The 21387-nt window shown below is 40.6% G+C and overlaps 1 protein-coding gene across 1 annotated transcript in view; it reads right to left on the bottom strand.

Annotated features, from left to right (window-relative positions):
* The window catches only part of NPAS2 (neuronal PAS domain protein 2), a 181451-nt gene that overhangs the window by 47377 nt on the left and 112687 nt on the right, over nucleotides 1-21387 (bottom strand). The window contains 2 exon segments of the mRNA XM_053664530.1: nucleotides 10911-11000; nucleotides 17662-17753. Coding sequence (XP_053520505.1) covers nucleotides 10911-11000; nucleotides 17662-17753 — 182 coding nt within the window.

Here is a 21387-nt window from a genome sequence, read left to right as displayed (position 1 = left end):
TCCCAGAGACATATGACAAGATGCTCAGCATCACTAGCAATCAGACAGATGCAAATTAAAAACACAATGAGATACCACTTCACACCACTGAGAATGGCCATCATAAACAAGGCAACAAACAAGCGTTGGAGAGGTTGAGGAGAAAATAGAACCCTAGTGCACTGTTGGTAGGAATGCAGACTGGTACAGCCACTATGGAAAATAGTAAGGAATTTCCTCAGAAAACTAAAAATAGATCTGCCTTTTGACACAGCAATTTCACCACTAGGATTACATTCTAAGAACCGTGAAACACCAATCCAAAAGGACCTATGCATCTCATAGCAGCACAATTTACAATAGCCAAATGCTGGAAGAAAGCTAAATGCCTATCAGTAAATGAGCAGATCGAAAAACAATGGTACGTTTACATAATGGAATTCTATGCAGTAGAAAGAAAGGCAGAGGTCCTACCCTATGTGACAGCATGGGTGGAACTGGAGAGCATTATGCTAAGTGAAATAAGCCAGGCAGTGAAAGGCAAATACCATAGGATCTCATCATTAACAGAAACCTAATCAACAAAATGAACAAACAAGCAAAGTATAGTCAAAGACATTGAAATTGAGAACAGATTGACAGTGACCAGAGGGGAGGGGAGAGGGGATAATGGGGGAAAAAGATGAAGGGTTTACATGAACAACTACAAAGGACACATGGACAAAACCAAGAGCAGGTGGAATCAGGGGAGGGAGGTAGGGTTGGCTGGGCTAGAGGGGGAAGTGTTGGGGAAAAGGCAGATAACTGTACTTGAACTTCAATAAAATTTAAAAGTACTTAAAATGTTTTAATGATTATGCTATTACAGTTGTCCCATTTTTTTCTCCCCTTTATTACCCTCAGCCCTGTACCCCCCTCCCACCATCATTCCCCCAACTTAGTTCATGTCCATGGGTCATACATACAAGTTATTTGGCTTTTCCATTTCCCATACTATTCTTAACCTTCTCCTGTCTATTTTGTACCTAACATTTATGCTTCTTATTCCCTGTACCTTTTACCCCATTCTCCTTCCACCTCTCTACTGTAACCCTCCATGTGATCTCTATTTCTGTAAATCTGTTCCCATTCTAGTTGTTTGCTTAGTTTGGTGTTTTTTTTTTTTTTTTAGGTTCAGTTGTTGAGAGTTGTAAGTTTGTTGTCATTTTACTGTTTGTATTTTTTATCTTCTTTTTCTTTGATAAGTCCCTTTCACATTTCATATAATAAGGGCTTGGTGATGATGAACTCCTTTAACTTGCCTTTATCTGGGAAGTGCTTTATCTGCCCTTCCATTCTAAATGATAGCTTTGCTGAATAGAGTAATCTTGGGCCATGATTTTTTTGTCTCTCCATGCCTGTCAGGTAGTAAGAGGAGCAGCCTTAGGTATTCACCAGGGTAGGGCAACCCAGGTCGCTGCGTTGTGGCACTGTATGTGGCAGAGGGGCCCAAGAGGAAATAATGACTCTTGCTCAGTTCTTGGCTGGCTTTCAGTCACTCCCAACCACTCACAAACAAATTAGGCTCTTCTGGTGCTAATTCTCTGGTGGGTGGTTTTGTGAATATTCTAGGAGCCTGTGGGTCTCTCCAATGAACTCTCCTGTGAGGCTGGAAGTTTCTCCTGCTGCCCCAACTTCACAGGTTTTTTCAATAAGAGGTTTTAAGGCTTTATATCCACACACTGGAACCCTGGGTTGCACAATCTGTCCTGTTCCTCAGTTGTTCCTCCTGGTTTATACACAGGCAAGTGTTCAACTGCCCATTCTGCCAACTGCTGCTTTGCCGTTGTCCTCTCTGTCCCAGCTGCCCATCTCCACTACTCTTACAGATCTGGATGAATGTTCCTCATTTACCTCCTTGGTTGTTGTACTTCCATACAGTTTGATTTTATGGCAGTTCTGGTTTTTTTTCTTTTTAAATTTGTTGTCCTTTGTTTGGTTGTGTGAGGAGGAAAAGTGTATTTACCTACACCTCCATCTTGGCTGGAAGTACTAATATTCTTGATTTTGTTAAGCCCATTTAGTTTTGAAGAAGATGACTAATACAGATAAAGCAGTCTTTCTTTTTAAAGACAATTCTGATATTTGAACATAGTAAGTAAGTCACCCTTACAGTCTTTTCTTCAACAGCCAGTCAGTTAGTCTCTCCTGATGATGGGTATGGCAGAGAGCAGGGTTTTGGGCTCCCAGGAAGGTCAGAGGACTGTCGGGAACCTCAGGCTACAGGTTCTGCACAGAATGAAAGAACTCTGAATGAAGGTGGGGGAAGTTGGGCTATAGGAGTGGGGGCTTTGGGGTCTTGTGTTAATACAAGCTCTTCCCTCGTGGAAAGGGCTCACAGCAAGCCCTTTATGTGTATTCGTTATTATGTTACTATTATGCCATTTCCATATGCTGAAAACCAACACATAATGATAATTTGAAATTTTAAACCCTACTGCTTATAGAAGAGTAAACTATACCTGCAATTGAATTATCTCTCGAATAAACTGAGCTCTATTTATTAAAAGAATAGCAATTATGGAGACAAGGGAGAGAATGCACCATCAGTGGCCATCTTCATAGCCAGATTACATTGTTAGAAACGTCGCTTACCTATTAGGAAGGGAGGGTCTCTAACCCAACTTACTAATATGTCCATGGCTAAAATGCCTGTCCTTAATTCCAAATCGCATATCTTCCATGTTTTCTGTTGAGGCACCTCAAAAGTTTGGATCCCATAAGAAAGTGCTGGGAGATAGGAAGCAGATTCCTTTCTCCTTGTAACCCAGTAGCATCAGCCCCATTGCACCTAGTAGGATTAAGTGAGCCTGTGCAGGCAGCACAGGAAGCTGGATGGCTGAAGTGGGAGTGGGCTGGGTGAACAGTTAGTTTAGAAATGTCCCTAAAGGCTCCAGCAGTTCTGGCTGGAGACCTGTGTTGGCTACCATTAAAGGGGGTGATGGGGAGAAGTCCTGGAGAAGCCTCCTAGTGAGAAGAGGCAGGAATGGGTTCAGGGAGTCAGGCAGTGCCTTGATATCCCTCAAGGAGCAGGAAAGTATATTTGATATGCTTTCTTTCCATTTAGATTCAGAATAAAACTGATGGCCAAACAGTAAAACTTTCAGAAGACTGTATAGAGAATAGCTTTGATTGTGGAATAGTGATGAATTAATTAAGATATGAAAAATACCAACTATCAAGAAGCTCTGTTCCTTAAAAAAACCTAAAGAAGGTCAACAGAAGGCCACAAAATGAGTAAAGATATTTAGAATGGATATACCTGTGGTGTAAGGTCTAAAACTAATGTTCAATGTTGTATGCTTCTTTATTATCTGGCAAATAGAGAGGGCCTTGACTGGCCTGAAAGGAAGTTCCTTTCTGCACTCCATCCCTAGGGATAAAGGGATGTTCCCAGCTGTCCAGCTGTTCCAGCTGGGATGTCCCAGCTGTCCCCAGCTGAACAACCTTCTTTTCAAAGGGACCAAGTATGGTTTCAGCTTATCTCTGAATGGCAGGTTTAGTCCTCTGCCAGCTGGCAGAATTATTCAAACAAGCTAATATTGTTGGGCAATGCCCTACCTTGTTTCAGAAGCTGTGACCCCCACATGGCTAAGGCTGGGTAAAAGACCTTGGGACCATAAACCACTAAGGAGACAAAGCTTAACTTCCTGGCAGGGGCGCCACCTCTACCCCCTTTGACTTCACCCTGCTTGGCCTTGGGTAGATGACTGGTTATCCAATGATAGGTAAGATTCCTCAAGGGAGGGATGACCTAAGACAGGCACAGTCATAATGGGGCCCTCTAAAGGACTTGGGGGGCTATAGTAAAAGGGGGTGATGGACTCTCATCCCTCAGCTTTAACATGGCCGAGTCCTCATTCTGTCTGTAAGAAGTCTAATCTCTTGGTTGCCTGCATCCCTCACCTGATTCAGGCCTGAAACATGCCAGACAGTGGTACAGACCTGTGCTATAAAGGGCAGTTCCCTGGAGCAATCAGGCCTAAAAAGAATGCACAAAATCCTGTAAAACCTGCTTTGCTAGGAATGTCCTCAATTTTCTGATAAGGGTCCAAGCATGAAATGAGTTTGTTTCCCAAAGTTTTATGACCCTTTATCTATCTGACCCTGATTCAGAATAAGCCCTCATAGTTCTTTGAATGTTATGTTGTTTGATCATTACTGCCTGACAATGATTGATGAACTTAACTTATATTCCTGTGAAAATTTAACCCAATAAAAGCACATTGAGGAACCGGCTCAAGGCCCTTCTACTTTGAGAGACTGACCACTTTTGCTCTCCAATCAGATCATGTCTTTGCAGAATTATTCTCATCCATAGCAGACAGGAGGGCTCTGTGGGTGGAGTGCCCCCAACAATATCACCCCTGGTACTGTCCTGTTGCTGCACAGCTTGCCTCTCACAGCTCCTGCTGGGCCACTCTGTTCTGGAGTGCAGCCCAGGTGGTCCTACATCCTCCTCCCCTGGCTGTGAATACATGTGACTAATAAAGACCTGTCCATCTCACCTATGTCAGGACTAGTGTTGAGAAAATAAAGAGAATGCTTACAAATCATAACAAGAAAAAACCGAGATATAAAGTAGGAAAATGGCAAAATACCTGAACAAGCACTCCACAAAAGAGGAAATTCAAATGGCTACAAGCATGTTCAAAGGCATTCAACCTCATTAATAACTGAAAGAAAAGGAAATTAAACCTTCAGAAGACATCTTCACACACTCGACTGACAAGAACTAGCAAGTCTTACAACACAAAGTCCTGCTGCTGTGGCACACATGTCCTTCTGCTGTGGAGGGTAAACTGGTTTGAGCTGCAGACCATCTGGAGTTATCTGTAAGGGTGAAGGTGTCCACATCCTAATCTTTAAGGGAGGCTTGAAAACCTTCCCTGGGATATTTGCACAGGATATTCCCAGAACCACTTTCTCAGTTCCAAACCAGGATGGGCACAGAACTGCACACATTCCCATGATGGAACACTATGCAGTAATGACAGCAAATGCATGACAGCTGCCACTAGAGTGGGAGGTGGTGAATCTCACAATAATGTTGAGCAAAGAAGTTTAAAAGAAGACACATTCCGTGATTCCATTTACATCAAGTTAAGCAAAAGGTAATATAGCATGTCCTTGAATAGCACTGCACAACCATCCACATAACTAATTCCTCAAGGAACATTAAAATTTTTAATAACTAATTATGCATGGCATAACATCTTTAAGGCATTAGATTCTTTCAAACATGCCTTTCCATGTATAGTGGGTCCTTGGTCAACATCCTTTCATTCAAGGTCATTTTGTTATAATGTTTTCTAATGATGGCACTGTTGATGTGAAGTGTGCATATTCTCCCTATGTATGTGTGGGTTTTCTTCAGGAACTCTGGGTTCCTTCCACATCCCAAAGGTGTGCATGTGATGTTAACTGACCCTGTGACAGAAGGGCATCCTGTCCAGGGTTGGCTCCAGCCACCATGACCCTGGACTGGAACTAGCTGGTTTGAAAAGAAGGACCTTACTTATTTTTATTAATTTTTCTTCAATGTATGTATAGCTCACATTTATTTCAATGTTTAATATCTGAAGTGCTTTGGATTTTTATTTAGAATTTTGGTGATGTTTTTGTGACCAGAAATATGCCACAGGAACTTAACTTTTGTTTATATTAATTTGCCTATGGTATAGTTGGTTTCATTATATGTTGTTTTGCTTAAAGTCACAGTTTTCAAAGACATATTAATGTTAAGTAAGGACCTACTGTACTAAATTGCAGTGATTAGCAATAAATTAAAAGTTGATAAAACTACAGAGAAAAAAAAAACAATGATCTTAAAAACCAGGAAAATAGTGACTATAGGTAGAAGGTGGGGTGTGATGGGGTAGGAGCAGTCAGGAGTGTCAAGGGTTCTGGCCACAGTCTGTGGTCATGCTCATTTTATTAATAATTTAAAAACTGAACATATTTTTATATATACTTCTGTAGATATGATATATAAAAATAAAAAAATCTATCTGGTGACCTGAACTCTAACCTGTGATCAACTGTGGGCTGTAGCCATACCTGCTGCAGCCCCTTCTAGACTGAGTTCTCCCACCCCCTACCTATGCCCTAACCTGGAACCACCTCTGACCAGATGACCTAGATCAAATGGCTTCTTCTAGCAGGTGAGAAGAGGGTAGGAAAAAAAATCAGAGGGATGTTTCCTGGCCTTGGCCTTGCTGCCATATTTTGTGGTAATATAAACCAGGGGCTCTGTCTTTCATTTTCTGTGACTTCCTCTCCCCCAGTGACCCTGGCCACAGGAACTTGGCCCCATATTTCTCTTTGACCTTGTACATCTTGCTAGCAGCATTTCACAAAACTATTTTGTGGCCTGTAGAGTTCTCCAACTTTAAAATCACTTGCACCATAGGTTACTTTCTTTTGGGGAAGTTGCATTATCCACACCCATATTTCTCACTTCTGAGAAATCCTGCCAAGCTGTTTGCAATTGCTCTTGTTCTAGGGGCCCCAGTAGTGAACTTGCTCCCTTGTTAAAAGACCATTTAGGTGCATGGGTACTGTGCTCAGAGCCAAAATCAGGATTTCTTCCCTTTGAGCTTAGCGTGGTCTAGCTCATTAGGCAGCATCATTTTCATTAACAGAAAAACAAACAGAGAAATTAATTTTTTAAAAAATGAAACAAAAATCCAACAGGAAATGCAGGTGATGATTACCCTGGGACTCATTTTGTTCTGCTTGAGCCCTATTCTTTCCCAGTTCTGTCCAAGGCGCTGACTCATACCCTTGATCTTTCCTGACAGTTTTCACACCCAAAGTTCCCTTTGGCCCTTGGTATCCCACCAGCACACTCCTTGCCATGCCTGAGTTTCTCCTCTGACTGTCCATTGTGAATTCTAGATGCCAAAATAGACTTGTGTTACACCAGGAAAAAATTTTGAGTTTATCTTAAAATTATTTTCTGCTTTGAGCTGTTTTGTTTTTTCCATCAAAATGAAAAAGAACGTCCTAGGATATTTCATCAGGAAATTGCTCTACAAAAATCTATCATGTGACCTTTTGCTATGTCTGAGTTTCTAATAGTAGGAAGGAAACAGACTTTAAGTCTGGCCATCTCAAAAAAAAAAAGAGGAAAGAATTCTTGCTGCTCTTTATCATCCTCCCCACCCCCATCCACCTACCCCAATCACTGATGGTTCTCCAATCCCAGGCCCCAAAATGGTCAGTGGGACCCAATCTGTGGCATGCCAACCTATGATACTAACAGGGTGCACTGCTTTGGGGCCCATGACTTCCTGTCTTCCTGATCACACTGTGTCTCTGTCTCTCCTCTATGGCCAGCTACCACATAAAGACTAACCACTGGCTTTCAAGTTCTCATTCTCACCCACCTCACCTGAGAACATTTGACCTTCCTCTGTTTTATATAGAATTCTGAGTAGTGGTTAAGCACCAAGTTCTAGAGTCAAAGTGTCTGAGTTCAAATCCCAGGCCCATCATTTGCTAGCTGTGGGACCTTAACCTCTCTGTGCCTCAATTTTCTCGTCTGTGAAGTGGAGTAAGAATCTACCTATAGGATCATTGTAAAGATCAATAGGATAAGGAAAGCAATTATGATATAGCTCTAGTTCTGTGCCAGCCACTGTTACAAGTGCTTTACTCATCCTAACACATGCAAGGGACACTTAATGGTGCCTGGTACATAGTAAGTGCTCAACAGATGTTAGCTGTTTTTCTATTAGCCTCTAATGGCTTAACAGGTAAAATCTCACCACAAAATTGCAAACTCTTAACGAAAAATAATCTCATATGGGTCTTTTTTTTTCATATGGGTCTTTTAAATCACTAGTCATCTGTGGCATGTCCTGGGTGTTCTGAGCTCATGCTGAGCAATAAATAAACCTCAATAAAAGTGACCTAAATGAAAAGCAGAATTTCTAAATGGCAAGCCAAGTCCTTTGCATCAGAAAGAGACCAGAGCAGATGATGAAGAGCTTGGGCTCCTCAGTCAGTTGTGCATATTTTAAGCCCATCTATGCTCCTCACCAACAGGGCTGCATTGGGTTTCCTCCCTGTAAGTGGAGGTAATAGAGGTATTCCAGGCCAGCTCACTTGCTCAACTGGCTATATAGGCTGATTGGCACCAGGGAAGTTTCCATCCTTAATTGCCCCAGTCCACCCACTAGCAAAGGATGCAAGTGAATCCTAAGCGAAAAGAAGAAAGAAAATCCAATCTTGGTGAAAACTGGGTAATGTAAGCTACAAGTAAACAAAAAATAAATTTGGAGATTGTCCAGCCTAGGCACACCTCCACTGAGGAGCTCAAAGGCTGATTCAGCGTGTTTCTGGGTGTGGGTCTATACATCGACATTTACTAAACATTGACAAATTAGTGTCAGGGTCATTTCTGGCCCTTTCAGAGTTAGAGAAAATAATTTACAAAGGTGGTCCTGAATCACTCTATAATTTCAAATCAAAAGAATTCCTTACTATTACCTTTCTCTGAGGCAGCAGGCAAAGGAATGGTTTGAATAGTCTGCTAAATCTGAGTGGCCCAAGGTTAACACAAGAGTTAAGGCTAACTGTAACAAAGTATTTCTCAGATCATATAATTAGGTCAGTTGGTGGTTTTTGTAGCTAAGACGGTTTGTCTTGAAACTATGAGTACAGGAAAAAGGCTTTTAATAAATACTCAAGTGTTTGCATGTGGCATAGACTGTATGTTCTGACCTCAGATAATTTTGTTTTCATCAATAGATGGAAAGTGAATTTTAATTTTGAGAGGTCTTACAATGGAACCTAGGACTTAGTGTTTGGAGGCCACTCTTCCCATTGTATCTGTTTGGTCCTTAGGACAACTAAAATTTGGACACATTATTCTTGTTAAGCCATAAGTGTCAACATGTAAACTTGTTTTGATTATAGAATTTTTTAAACTGTTAAAAAAAAAAGAATTCCTTACTTATTTTTTGTAAGTCCCATCTGCCACATACAGCAACTGCATCATCAGATAATTACATGAGCAGAAAGCAGACAATGCAAATCCTGTTCATCCAACAGCTCTGTGTTCCTGCACCTACTCCCTGCTCACTGAGGAGGAGATGTCTCATTGCTTTGATTCTGTTCCCATCATTGTCTAATCCCGTCCACTCACAAAACACAAACCCTCTTCACAGGGGAACCCATTTCCTCTTCTTCTTCAGCCACTGTCGGATGGGCCCAAAGAAGCTGGCGGATTGAATGGAGTCACTTCTGTATTCCTCACTTTGACTGGCCTCATCACTGTTCTTCTAGTCTGACACTAGAATCAAGATGAAACTGTGCTCTTAACTCCTTAGGGAAAAGTGAGAACCAGCCTCTCTAACAAAGGAGAGAGCTGCCCACCCCCGCCCCAGCCTAATGCACCCTGAAAATGGTGAAGAAAATGGGCTGAAATACAGAGGTCAGATAGATTATGGCAAAATATAAAGGCATCTGCCTAGCAGAATAAAAAATGCTTTGCTGGGCTATAACACAGTAATTGGCAAAGGGAAAGTATGGATGGTGACTTTGCTCTCCACACAGCATCATGTGTGGAAATTATGGGAGGTGGGGGGTATGCCTTCTGAGGAAGAATATGACCCAGGATGATGTGGAACACTGGAAAATCAGCATACTGGGTCATGACCCCAAAAGAGGCAAGCTGCTCACAGGTTAGGCCCTGCAGTTCTGGGGCAGGTGTGGCTAAAAAGAAACAACCAGTCTGCAGCACCTTGCTTGCCAGGAGTCCCTAGGTACAGGAACCCAGGGCAAGCCTTCACCCCCCCCATCACATACACTATCAGCCTTTCTGCAAGTATGCTGGGGAAGGGGAGTGATGGAAGTTAATCAGTTTATCAGGGCTTGTTGGGAGGAGAGAGAAGAGAGGAAGGTGTATCCTAAGTCCCACAGAATACTTTTCTGGTAGAGCTGTGTTTGAGGTCAGGCTCTGTAGGAATAAATAATGGTGTGGAAGGAAATGGAAGGTTAGCCAGGTGCCTATGAGAAACTCTCAAAGTGGAGCTTTCATGAGCCAGACGCTCATCCTGATGGGGGGTGGGTGATGGGGGGTATTCAGAAGGTCAGCAAAGCTCATTTGAGAGGAGGAAGCATTAAGGAGGAAGGGAGGAAAGGAGAGAAGAGAGGGAGAAACACAGGGAGAGAAGCTAGGAAAAACGGGAAGGAGGAACATTTTTGAGGGCATTTGAATATGCTGCATACATCTGTCTCCTAGTTTCAGCCTAGCTCCTGTGGGGAGAGAAGAGCTTGCCTTATCTTCTTGGCTATCCAAACCCTCCTTGTTCCCCAAAACCTTCCAGTGCCAACATCATCTTTCCAGACTATTTTAATCCCCCCCAGGATCAGCCCTGTTGTTGGACCCTCACCACTAGTGTCACTACCTACTTGCGATCTCAGTTACGTCCTTAGTGATCTCCAAGCCATGCCCCACCTGCAGCTATCTAGTTCATATTCCTAGACAAAAAAGTTGGTGTTTCCCTTCACAGGAGGATATCTGTCAGCCTCTGCAGAGGCTCTGAGCTCTGCTAACTGCTGTGACACTTTCTTCAGGCCACAGCTCCTTGGTGGATTCTTAGGCACAGAGGGTGAAGATCTACACCATGTCCACCATTTCAGGTTGGCCCATGCCAAGACCACAGTGCCTTTCTTGTTCCAGGATGACACATCTGGGACCTGCCAAGGTCCCAGAGGAAGATCTCTGGGACCTTGGCCTGGGTCTTCCCAAGGGGATTTCTGAATCCTTCTCACACGCAGACCACCACATACCTGTACCACTCTGACTGTAGTTCTGGATGGTTCCCAAGGAAAAATTAAAATGTGTACTGGCAAAGGCCCCCAGAGAAGTGGAAACTCACCGGCAAGTGCCCAAGGAGAGGTGTGATACTGTCAGAAACATAGAGGATGTTGCCATCCGTTGTCACAGCAATGATAAAGCCATCTAATGCCTACAGAAAACACAACAGTGAAGACCCTTTAGACATGCTTTTATGGGAGAGGATGCTACTGAAGTATAGAACCCCAGATTATTATTACCACAGGTAATTAGCTAGTTATTAATAAAGAAAGGAAGCAAAGGCAATCAGACACTGTTGAGGGAACATAGCCTGTTTGCATTAAGCTACAGCTTCACACATTCCAGGGGATTTCAGCATTGTCTGAAATACCATATGATCTCACCTTTGACAGGAAGCTAAAGAATAAAACAAACAAGCAAACAGAATAAAAACAAAGATGCTGAAATAGAGAACAAGTGGGCAGCGACCAGAGGGGAGAGGGAAGGGAACTTGAGGGGAAAAAGGGGGAGGGATTTTGAGGAACAAGTATGAAAGACACAGAGTTGAGGACTGGGGGTGGGGGGGGAATGGGAGGGAGGGGGGAGACCGGGCGGGGGGGGAGGGGAAAAAATGTACTTGAAAAGTAACTAAATAAAAAAATAAAAATAAAAAAAAAATATATATATATATATATATTTTTTGGAGATTAAAAAAAAAAAAAAAGGGGATTAACAACCATTCTTTACCCAAATAGGGAAGAAGGATTGGCTTTTCAATCTCCCTGGTCCACTTGTCCAGACTATGGAGGGAAGGAATAAAACAATAAAATGGGAGGTAGGCACATGAGCAATCAAAGCCAAAATAGTGACCACAGAGGCCTATCAGTCTAGCCTGGGAGGGGGATAAATTGGTCAGGGAGGGGACCCATCAAAAGCCTGTGAAAGCTTGGGAAGTTGATTGGTTATTTTGAAAAAGCACCTGGTCCTTTCCAAGCCTGAGATAATATAATCCAGTTTGACAAAGCAGCTCTTGCTTTCTCTCTCTATTCTCCTGTCCCTCTCTTTCTTTCTGCCCTCCTCCCTCTCCCTCTTTCCCTCTCTCTCTCCCTTCCTCCCTCCCTCTCTTTCTTTCTGCCTTTCTCTCTGGGACACACACTCACCCCATTCACTTGCACATTCTCTCCATAGTGACCACGCAGGTCCAGCAGCAGCAAAGACTCCCAAGGCAAGCTCCAGGAGAGAGCCTGTATACAACAGTGCAGCTAGGAACAGTACTAAGCTACTTGCATGAAGACTGAGAACACTTAGCAGCTGTCTGTGGGTTCCAAAGGACAAAGCTTTAATATAAAATAGAAGTTCTGGAAACTGGCTTTTGTTTTGGCTTTGCTAAAGACTGAACTTTTTCCTGGTAGGATGGATGGAGACAGAACACTGGGAACCCAAAGGCAGCCTTCTGTTTCTATCTGAATAAATCTTGCCACATCTCCTTCTCCCTGTGGGTCTCCTGGACTGCTTTTCTTGTGACACCACAAGAACCCTACTTCCACTGACAACATTATGACACTGACTTTGTTTTGTAAGCCATGCAATATTTCTACAAATAACCTCACAGAACTCCTCTGCCTATCACACAAGATAGGTCTTAAAGTGCTTGTGAAAGCACTAAGTCTCTGTGAAACATCTAACCTTCTGGTATCATGCATCAAAATTTAGCATAAAAATTACCCAAGGAGTTTTAATGATTAGCATACTGTTGGGCTGAATTAGAAACATCACCATTATTATTAAAAGATGTCAGTGATATTTTATGGTTCCTGCTCCCCTACTCCTAATATCACTTTGAGTTTAGTAGTAAACATTTACTGAAAGACATCGGACCTAATAGAGGGAATAAAAAGAGATAGTTTGCCTGTACATCAGGTTCCTCCAAAGGAACTGTTTGTAAAGAACATTTACGTTATTCCACAGAAGTAAACAAGGGCTGAGGGGGAAGCGGTGTATAACCCAACTAGGTCCAAAAGTATTTTAGAAAGACTGAAAACTCATTCATTTATAGTGTTTTTACCGAGCACCTACTGTATGCCAGGCCCACTGCTCTAGGCGCTTGTGATAGAAAAGATTTAGGCAGCAGTGTTTTCTCACAGACACTTTATGTTTTGTTTCTATTTTTATTTTTTTTAGTGTTAGACATATGTTTGATCTTTAATGAATATTTTTGAAGTATAACATAATGGTTTCATGTACATGTTTTGATTGAACCCTTACCTTTTCCTCTTCAGACTGAAATATCATAGAATCCAATTATTACATTTTTCCCATTGCTACATATTCACCCTTTTAAAAATTACTTTATTGTTGTTCAATTACAGTTGTCTGCATTTTCTCCCCACCACTCCACTCCACCCCAGCCAAACTTAGATTCCTGATTAGATGCTAATGATGCGGTCATAAGACACATCTGAAACCTGAGTTTTAAAATTCATACTAAGTAATTCAGCAGAGGATAAGGTTGTACTGGCAACTGGCTCCATGATGCACCAATGAAATGGAAGAAAGGAAAAACAGAGCCCATCTCACTAGGAAATATATTTTGGAGGCAGTGATGTGATGAGTGGACTGTCGCTGTAAATCTAGCACTGTTGCTTTACTGACTGTGTCTCTGAAATACAATCTTCCCCAAATGGACTTTTTTTCTGCTTTGGGAAAAAAACCCAGCTAAACTGAAATGTATGCCTATAAAGTTCTAGAAATATTTTGTATGCACTTAGCTAGAAGGTCCCATGATCTGCATAACCAAATGGGCACTACTTCCTTTAGGTTAGGATACTGTGGCTATGTACACAGTAACAGGAACCTGAATTGATCCACTACCTGTGTGTAAAAGGCATGGTTACAACATGCCAAAATAGGAGATGGTTCCTTTCACCAGGAAAATTATCACTGGGGTCATTTTATATTATACGTATACAGTGCAGGATTTAAGACTGAAAAATATTTATTAAAGCACATTTCTCTTTTTTGATATCTTCTTATTAATGTTCAAATGTCATTTTCCCACCACCACTTTCCCCCACCCTACCCCCACCTCCCACCCTCAATCCTAACACCCTCTGGCTTTGTCCATGGTATATTTCTTAAGTAGACAGCATCCTCATGGATTACATCAGTGAATGTCTGGCAGTGTCTAGAGACCTGTTTGGTTGTCACTAACTGGGAGAGGGTGCTGCTGACATCTAGTGGGTAGGTTGAAATATCCTATAATGCACAGGACACCCCCACAACAAAGAATTATCAGGTCCAAAACATCAATAGTGCTGAGGTTGAGAAATCCCAGATTGGATTTATGGGTCATCATGAACACAGAGGTACATCTTAATAACTTTTATTCTTTTTCCTCTGAAATATTTTCCTAAATGATTTTCAATCATATTTTCAGAGCTCCTGGAGGTACATTTTTTTAAGAGGTAGGGGTGCTGCTGATGTGTTCGCTGGACTTTTTTGGAAAAAGCAGATTCTAATACTAGGAAAATTATCTTCCTGCACAGTAAGCCCATGCCCCTCTTGAATTTATAAAGCAAGTGGGTGTGCAAAAGCTGAAGGTATTTATCAATGGAAGATTACTTTTATTAGCTCATGGGCATTTTCTGTCAAATTCACCAGAACTGAACTGAGTCGCTACTTGCTCATCAGCAGTATTTGAGAGTGACTCAAAAGAATGTGATTGCAAAATGACATACCCCTCTCAACGTAAAGGTGCCCTTGACATAAGATTTAAGGATGCCAAAGACACCATAATAGCTTCAATTTTATACTTGCCACACATGATAGGGGAATGAAACCATCCCTTTATGCCAATTTCTGATTCTGATAAGATGTCTCTTGTGTTCTCTAGAACAAACTCTAGCTTAAGGGAATAGACTGTTGCAGCTTCTCTGAATAGAATTTAGAAGTGCCTCAAACTCCCTCAGTACCCAACAACAATGGATTTTTCTTTTTTTATGTGTACTTACTCAGCTACTCTAAGTGTAAGCTGGAATTTCTGACAGCTTACACTTGACCAGCTTGGCTGGTCTGTAATCAAGTCATTTTTGTTCTTTCAAACATCACAACTGTATGGGTCCTCCTAGAATCTGGTTTGGGGCATTTCTGAGAAAAGAGGAAAGAAGGAGGGATTCCAACCAAGGATACCAGCAGCTTAGCTTCCTGGGGACTGATGGGTTCTGTCCTCATTTTAAAAGGGGAACTATTGGTTACCAAGACATGGCTTCTGAATTCCTCACATTCCCTGAAATGGCTCTGGAAAAATCAGCAGGAGATGCAGCTGGAATGGGATACATACTATGAGAAAACCGCACATTAGAGAGTAATGACATCATCCTGTTGGGGTCACTGCTAGGTTTCAAACCACCAGGGGGGCTCCAGTGACTCATCACCAGGTCAGGGTCTACTGAAGAACAACACATTGGAATAGAAGCCTAAGCAGCCCAAGATAAATTAAAAGTACTAGTTGGTGGGTTTCTCAGACTCCTGAAAGCTACAATTCACTCAAAAGGCTACCTGCTGTACAGGCTTAATTTCAGATCCATGTCACTCACCTAGCAATACTTCCTTTATCTGCTTCAAGGATATACTGGGAACAGAGGACAGATGCAAAAGACAAAAAAGAAAAAACAACAAAAATAGCCACACAAATCCAAAACCTTATTTTTCTAAAAATTCCAGTCATTTGAAATCTCTGTCCTGCCTTCCAGCCCAAGTAATTATCTATTTTTAAACTCTATGAAAGTATTGTTTCCTCAAATGCTTTTGATTCCTTAAAACTCAGTGAAAAAAAAAGTTGCATTACAGGCTCTTAAAAAGAGGTGGGTGCTATAGGGTTATGCATTTTAACTACGTTTCCCTTATAATTAAAAGATAAAAACAATTTATTTGAAGTAGCATAATGATGCATTAATTCAACATGATATTTCACAAGCTGCTCTAAATATGTGACACTTAAAATGCATTGCTTCTAAGGAATGTTCTGTATTTTCTTAGTTCACATGGATATTTAAGTATCTTTCATTTTATGCAAATGTTTATTAATATGTTTATATTTATGTTTGGATTTTAATTCTGGCATTTTCTTACTCCAATATGTTATTTTTACTGCATAATTTGTTTATGTAAATTAGAGTTTACATCAGTCTTAATGAGGCACATAAGATGAGATAGGGGAGGGAATTTCAGGGGAAAAAGGGGGAGGATTTATAGGTACTAGTATAAAGGACACATGGACAACAACTAAGGGGGGTGGAAAGGGGAGGGAGGGGGCATGGAGGGGTAGGCTGGGATGGGAGTAAAAGACAGAATACTGTAGTTGAAAAATAATTTTAAAAATTAATTAATTAATTAAAAAAGAGAAAGATTAATTCCAAGAAACTACTTTCTAAAAACCTTGCCAGGAATAACTGACACACAACTGGAGTCTTACTTCCTTTTGCTAAACTCATCTGTCCCACTTTTCTTCTTTCTTAAGTGCCCAGATATGCTATGTCTAGGACTCTCTCTCCCTCCTCTGTCATGTTCATAAACTCTCAGTGTTATTCCCAGTTTAAATGCCAGAGCACCCAACCAGATATTTTTGTAGACTTATTGTCATCTGTTATAGAAGGGTTTCACCCATATACAAATACATGACGTTAAGGAAGTCCACTGGCTCAGATTAGCCAGATTTCCATAACGCAGCTCTGCAGATAGGTATGGGCTCTTCATTTTCTAGAGGAAGAAATGTGAGTGTCTTTTTTTGGCACAGAAAGGGCTTGTGCTGGGTGGGGAGGCACAGGGTCACTAATGGTTGACACCTACATACCATGTTGATATAATATGAATTCAAGTTAAAAGTAGCACAATTTACAATAGCCCATCAGTAAATGAATGGATACAAAAACTATGGTACATTTACACAATGAAATTCTATGCAGCAGAAGGAAAGAAAGAGTTCCTATCCTTTGTAATAGCATGGATAGTACTGGAAAGCATTATGCTGAGTGAAATAAGCCAGGCAGTGAAAGACAAATATCATATGATCTCACCTTTAACAGGAACCTAAACAACAAAACAAACAAGCCAGCAAAATATAACCAAAGACACTGAAATAGAGAACAGGCTGACAGTGACCAGAGGGGAGAAGGAAGGGAATTTCAGGGGAAAAGGGGAAGGGTTTACAGGAACAAGTATAAAGGACACATGGACAAAAACTAAGGGGGATGGAAATGGGAGGGAGGTGGGGAGCACTGGAGGGGTGGGCTGGGATGGGAGTAAAAGACAGAAAACTGTACTTGAACAACAATTAAAATAAATAAATTTTTAAAAATAAAAAATAAAAATACCTTTAAAAAAGTCTATCTTTAAAAGAAGACATTTATTTTCAAAATGTGTTCTACTTAGGGAAAAATGAATTATTGCATTCTCTAGAGGAGACTGAGCTGAAGACAGTATAGAGATGGGACTTAGGTCCTCTCTCCTTCCCCTTTCTCTAATCTACCTCCAGCTCTAGCCCCTCCCCATTCCCCCCACTAGGAGTCCTCTGGTTGACAGACCTTTAGAGGGGCTGTTCTGCAGTTACTATGGCAACAGTACATTCACACCTTCAGTTTGGGGATTCTTGCTTATAGCTCCAACTCAGTAGCCAAAATATAAGCAGTAGCATGTGAGCTTCAGGAGAGTATCTGTTTCAAGACCTCTTTCCAGGGTGAAGAACAGTTGTTTATTAGGGCACAGGATCTTATCTGGAATAAGCAGATACATTTTAAATTGGCAACAAGTCAAGTTAATTTAAAAGTGCACTTTACCTCTAACATCAGCTGTGTGAATTCTTCATTAGTGAGGAAGGAAGGTTTCCAGTCCTGCTGAATATCAGAGATTTCCATTTGTGCTGAGACTTCTGAAAAAACAAATAAACAAACAACAGACACACGTACAGGTAAGTTTTTATATTCAAAGGCACCTAGGCACCGGAATTAACAAATGAAGCACATGTTCTATCGATATAATTCTGTATAAACCTCTGTTCAGTTTAATGAAAGAAACCAATATAAGGAAGTAAGTTACCCTGATTTCCCAGGACTGAGAACTCTGGATGTAATTGGCTTAAAAACACCTCTTAATGTTTTTCACATTAAGCTTTCTGGGAGGAAAGTACCACACCCTCTTCATGGTGTAGTGCCTGCAGCTAGCAGAAGGTACAGTATCCTTGGATTTCTATATGACAAAGCACATCACCAGCAGTTGAAGTTAGCAGATGAAATTATCAAGGCAATAGGAACAAAGATTGGCATGGGGGTGGGGGGGCATTCTTAAACTGCTTTTTTTTTTTTTTTTTGGCAAAGCAAAGCAAAGAACTTTGTTTCAAAATTTTAGAAATATTTTAGGCTTGTGATATATTACCTACAGAGTCTATGCAGAATGTAAGCTTTCCCACTAAGATCAGGAACAAGACAAGGGTGTCTGCTTTTTTAGCATTTCCTAGTACTGAACTACAATATGCTATATAAATATGTGTTAGTTCATTGCTTTTAAAGGCAGGATTTACACTTTTCAAAACTTTGCTGGTTTACTATAGACTGTTTCTGTAACTATCTTGTACTGATGATATGATTCATGTTAGTAAATTCAATGGTCATTGGTCTACACAGGCCTCCTTTAAATACTCTATTTCTGTAGCATTTTTGAAAGTGTTTAGTTTTATTGCTGAAATATCTCTGATAAGATTATTACAGATAACTCAAATGCTATATGAGATATACTTGCTTTTCCCTTGGTTTATCATACATTTTAAATTTTTTCCCATATTTTTTATTGTTGTTCAAGTATAATTGTTTCCATTCCCCACCACCACCACTCCCCACACACCAGCCATCCCCACTTCTGACCCTTGATCCTATCCCTCCTTTGGTTTTGCCCATGTGTCCTTTATACATGTTCTTTAAAACCCTTCCCAATTCCCAACCCCCCCCCCATTATCCCCTCCAACCTCCCCTCTGGTTAATGTCAGTTTGTTCTTTTTTTAAAAAATTTATTTATTTTAATTGCTGTTCAAGTACAGTTTTCTGTCTTTTACTCCCATCCCAGCCCACCCACCAGTGCTCCCCACCTCCCTCCCATTTCCATCCCCCTTAGTTTTTGTCCATGTGTCCTTTATACTTGTTCCTGTAAACCCTTCCCCTTTTCCCCTGAAATTCCCTTCCCTCTCCCCTCTGGTCACTGTCAGCCTGTTCTCTATTTCAGTGTCTTTGGTTATATTTTGCTGGCTTGTTTGTTTTGTTGTTTAGGTTCCTGTTAAAGGTGAGATCATATATTTGTCTTTCACTGCCTGGCTTATTTCACTCAGCATAATGCTTTAATTTCAGTGTCTCTGGATATAATTTGCTTGCTTGTTTGTTTTTTGATTAGATTCTCCTTATAGGTGAGATCATAGGGTAACTGTCTTTCAGCATCTGGGTTATTTCACTTAGCATAATGCTCTCCAGTTCCATCTATGTCAAAAAGGGTAGGAGATCCCTCTTTATTTCTGCTGTATAGTACTCCGTTCTGTAAATGCAGCATAGTTTTTTGATCCATTCATTTACTGATGGGCACTTAGGTTCCTTCCAGTATTTGGCTATTGTACATTGTGCTGCTATGAATTTTGGGGTACATAGGTATTTTTGGTGGTGTATCAGGGTTCTTAGGATATAATCCCAGCAGTAGAACTGCCAGGTCAAAAGGCACTTTAATTTTTCATTTTCTGAGGAATTTCCATACTATTTTTCCACAGTGGCTGCACCAGTCTGCATTCCCAGGAACAGTCTACTAGGGTTCCCATTTCTCTACCACCTTGCCAGCACTTCTTGTTTGCTGACTTTTTTATCATGGCCATTTTCACCAACGTGAAGTAGTACCTCATTGTGGTTTCAATTTGCATTCCTCTGATAGCTAGTGATGCTGAGCATGTCTAGCCATGCTCAGCCATATTTTCATATGTCTCTGGGCCCTCTATATGTCTTCCTTGGAGAACGGCCTGTTCAAGTCATTTGCCCATTTCTTAAATTGGGTTGTTTGTCTTCCTGGAGTGGACTTGTATGAGTTCTTTATATATTTTGGAGATCAGACGCTTGTCTGAGATATCACTGGCAAATATATTTTCCCATATGGTCAGTTCTCTTTTCATTTTGCTAATGTTTCCTTTAACTGCACAAAAGCTTTTTATTTTGATGAAGTCCCCTTGTTTATTCTTTCCTTTATGCCCCTCGCTCTAGAGGACATATCACTGAAAATATTGCTCTGTGGAATATATGAGATTTTCCTGCCTATGCTTCTTTCTAGGACTTTCATGATGTCATGACTTATATTTAAGTCTTTTAACCATCTTGAGTTTATTTTTTGTGTATGGTATAAGTTGGTGGTCAAGTTTCATTTTTTTTTGCTTGTAGCTTTTCAGATATCTCAGCACCATTTGTTGAAGGAGATATTTTTACTCCATTTTATGCTTCTTCCCCCTTTGTCAAATATTAATCGACCATAGAGATTTGAGTTTATTTCTGGCTCTTTAATCTGTTTCATTGATCTATGTAGCTGTTCTTATGCCAGTACCAGAAGGTTTTGATTAGAGTGGCCTTGTAATATAGTTTGATATCAAGTATTTTGATCCCTCCTACTTTGTTCTTTTTTCTCATAACTGCTGCAGCTATGCAGGGTCATCTATGGTTCAATATAAATTTTTGAAATATTTGTTCTATATTTGTGAAATATGTCATTGATAGTTTTAATAGGGATTGCATGAATCTATAAGTTGCTTTGCATAGTATGGACATTTTGATGATGTTAATTCCTCTTATCCATCAATACAATATATGCTTCCATTTATTTGTGTCTTCCTTAATTTCTTTCTTCAGTGTTGTGTAGTTTTCTGAGTACAGGTCTTTTGCCTCCTTGGTTAGGTTTATTCCTAGCTACTTTATTTTTCTTGTTGTTATAGCTAATGGGAGTTTTTTCCTGATTTCTGTTTCTGATATTTCATTATTGGTGTACAAAAATGCCTTTGATTTCTGAATGTTGAGTTTGTATCTCACCATTCTTCCAGATTCACTTAGGAGGTCAAGTCATTTTTTGGTAGAGTCTGCAGGGTTCTCTAGGTGCACTATCATGCCATCTGCAAACAATAACAGTTTTGCTTCTTCCTTTCCAATTTGGTTGCCTTTTATTTCTTTTTCTTGTCTGTGGCTAGGACTTCCATTACTATATTGAATAGATGTGGTGAAAGCAGACACCCTTGTGTTGTTCCTCATCTTATTGGGAAAGCTTTTAAGTTTGCCTGTTCATTATGATGTTGGCTGTAGGTTTCTCATATATAGCCTTTATTATATTTAGGTTTGCTCTCTCTACTCTCACTTTGCTGAGTGTTTTTATCATTCATGAGTGTTGTGCCTTATCAAATGTTTTTTCTGCATCTAGTGATATGATCATGCAGTTTTTGTCTTTCCTTTTGTTTATGTGATGTATTACATTTATTGATTTGCAAATATGTACCATCCTTGCAT

This window comes from Artibeus jamaicensis, unplaced genomic scaffold (assembly GCF_021234435.1).
Source record: "Artibeus jamaicensis isolate MK-2021 breed Jamaican fruit bat unplaced genomic scaffold, CSHL_Jam_final contig_384, whole genome shotgun sequence".
NCBI lineage: Eukaryota > Metazoa > Chordata > Mammalia > Chiroptera > Phyllostomidae > Artibeus > Artibeus jamaicensis.
This window is presented reverse-complemented; position numbering and strand designations above follow the sequence as displayed.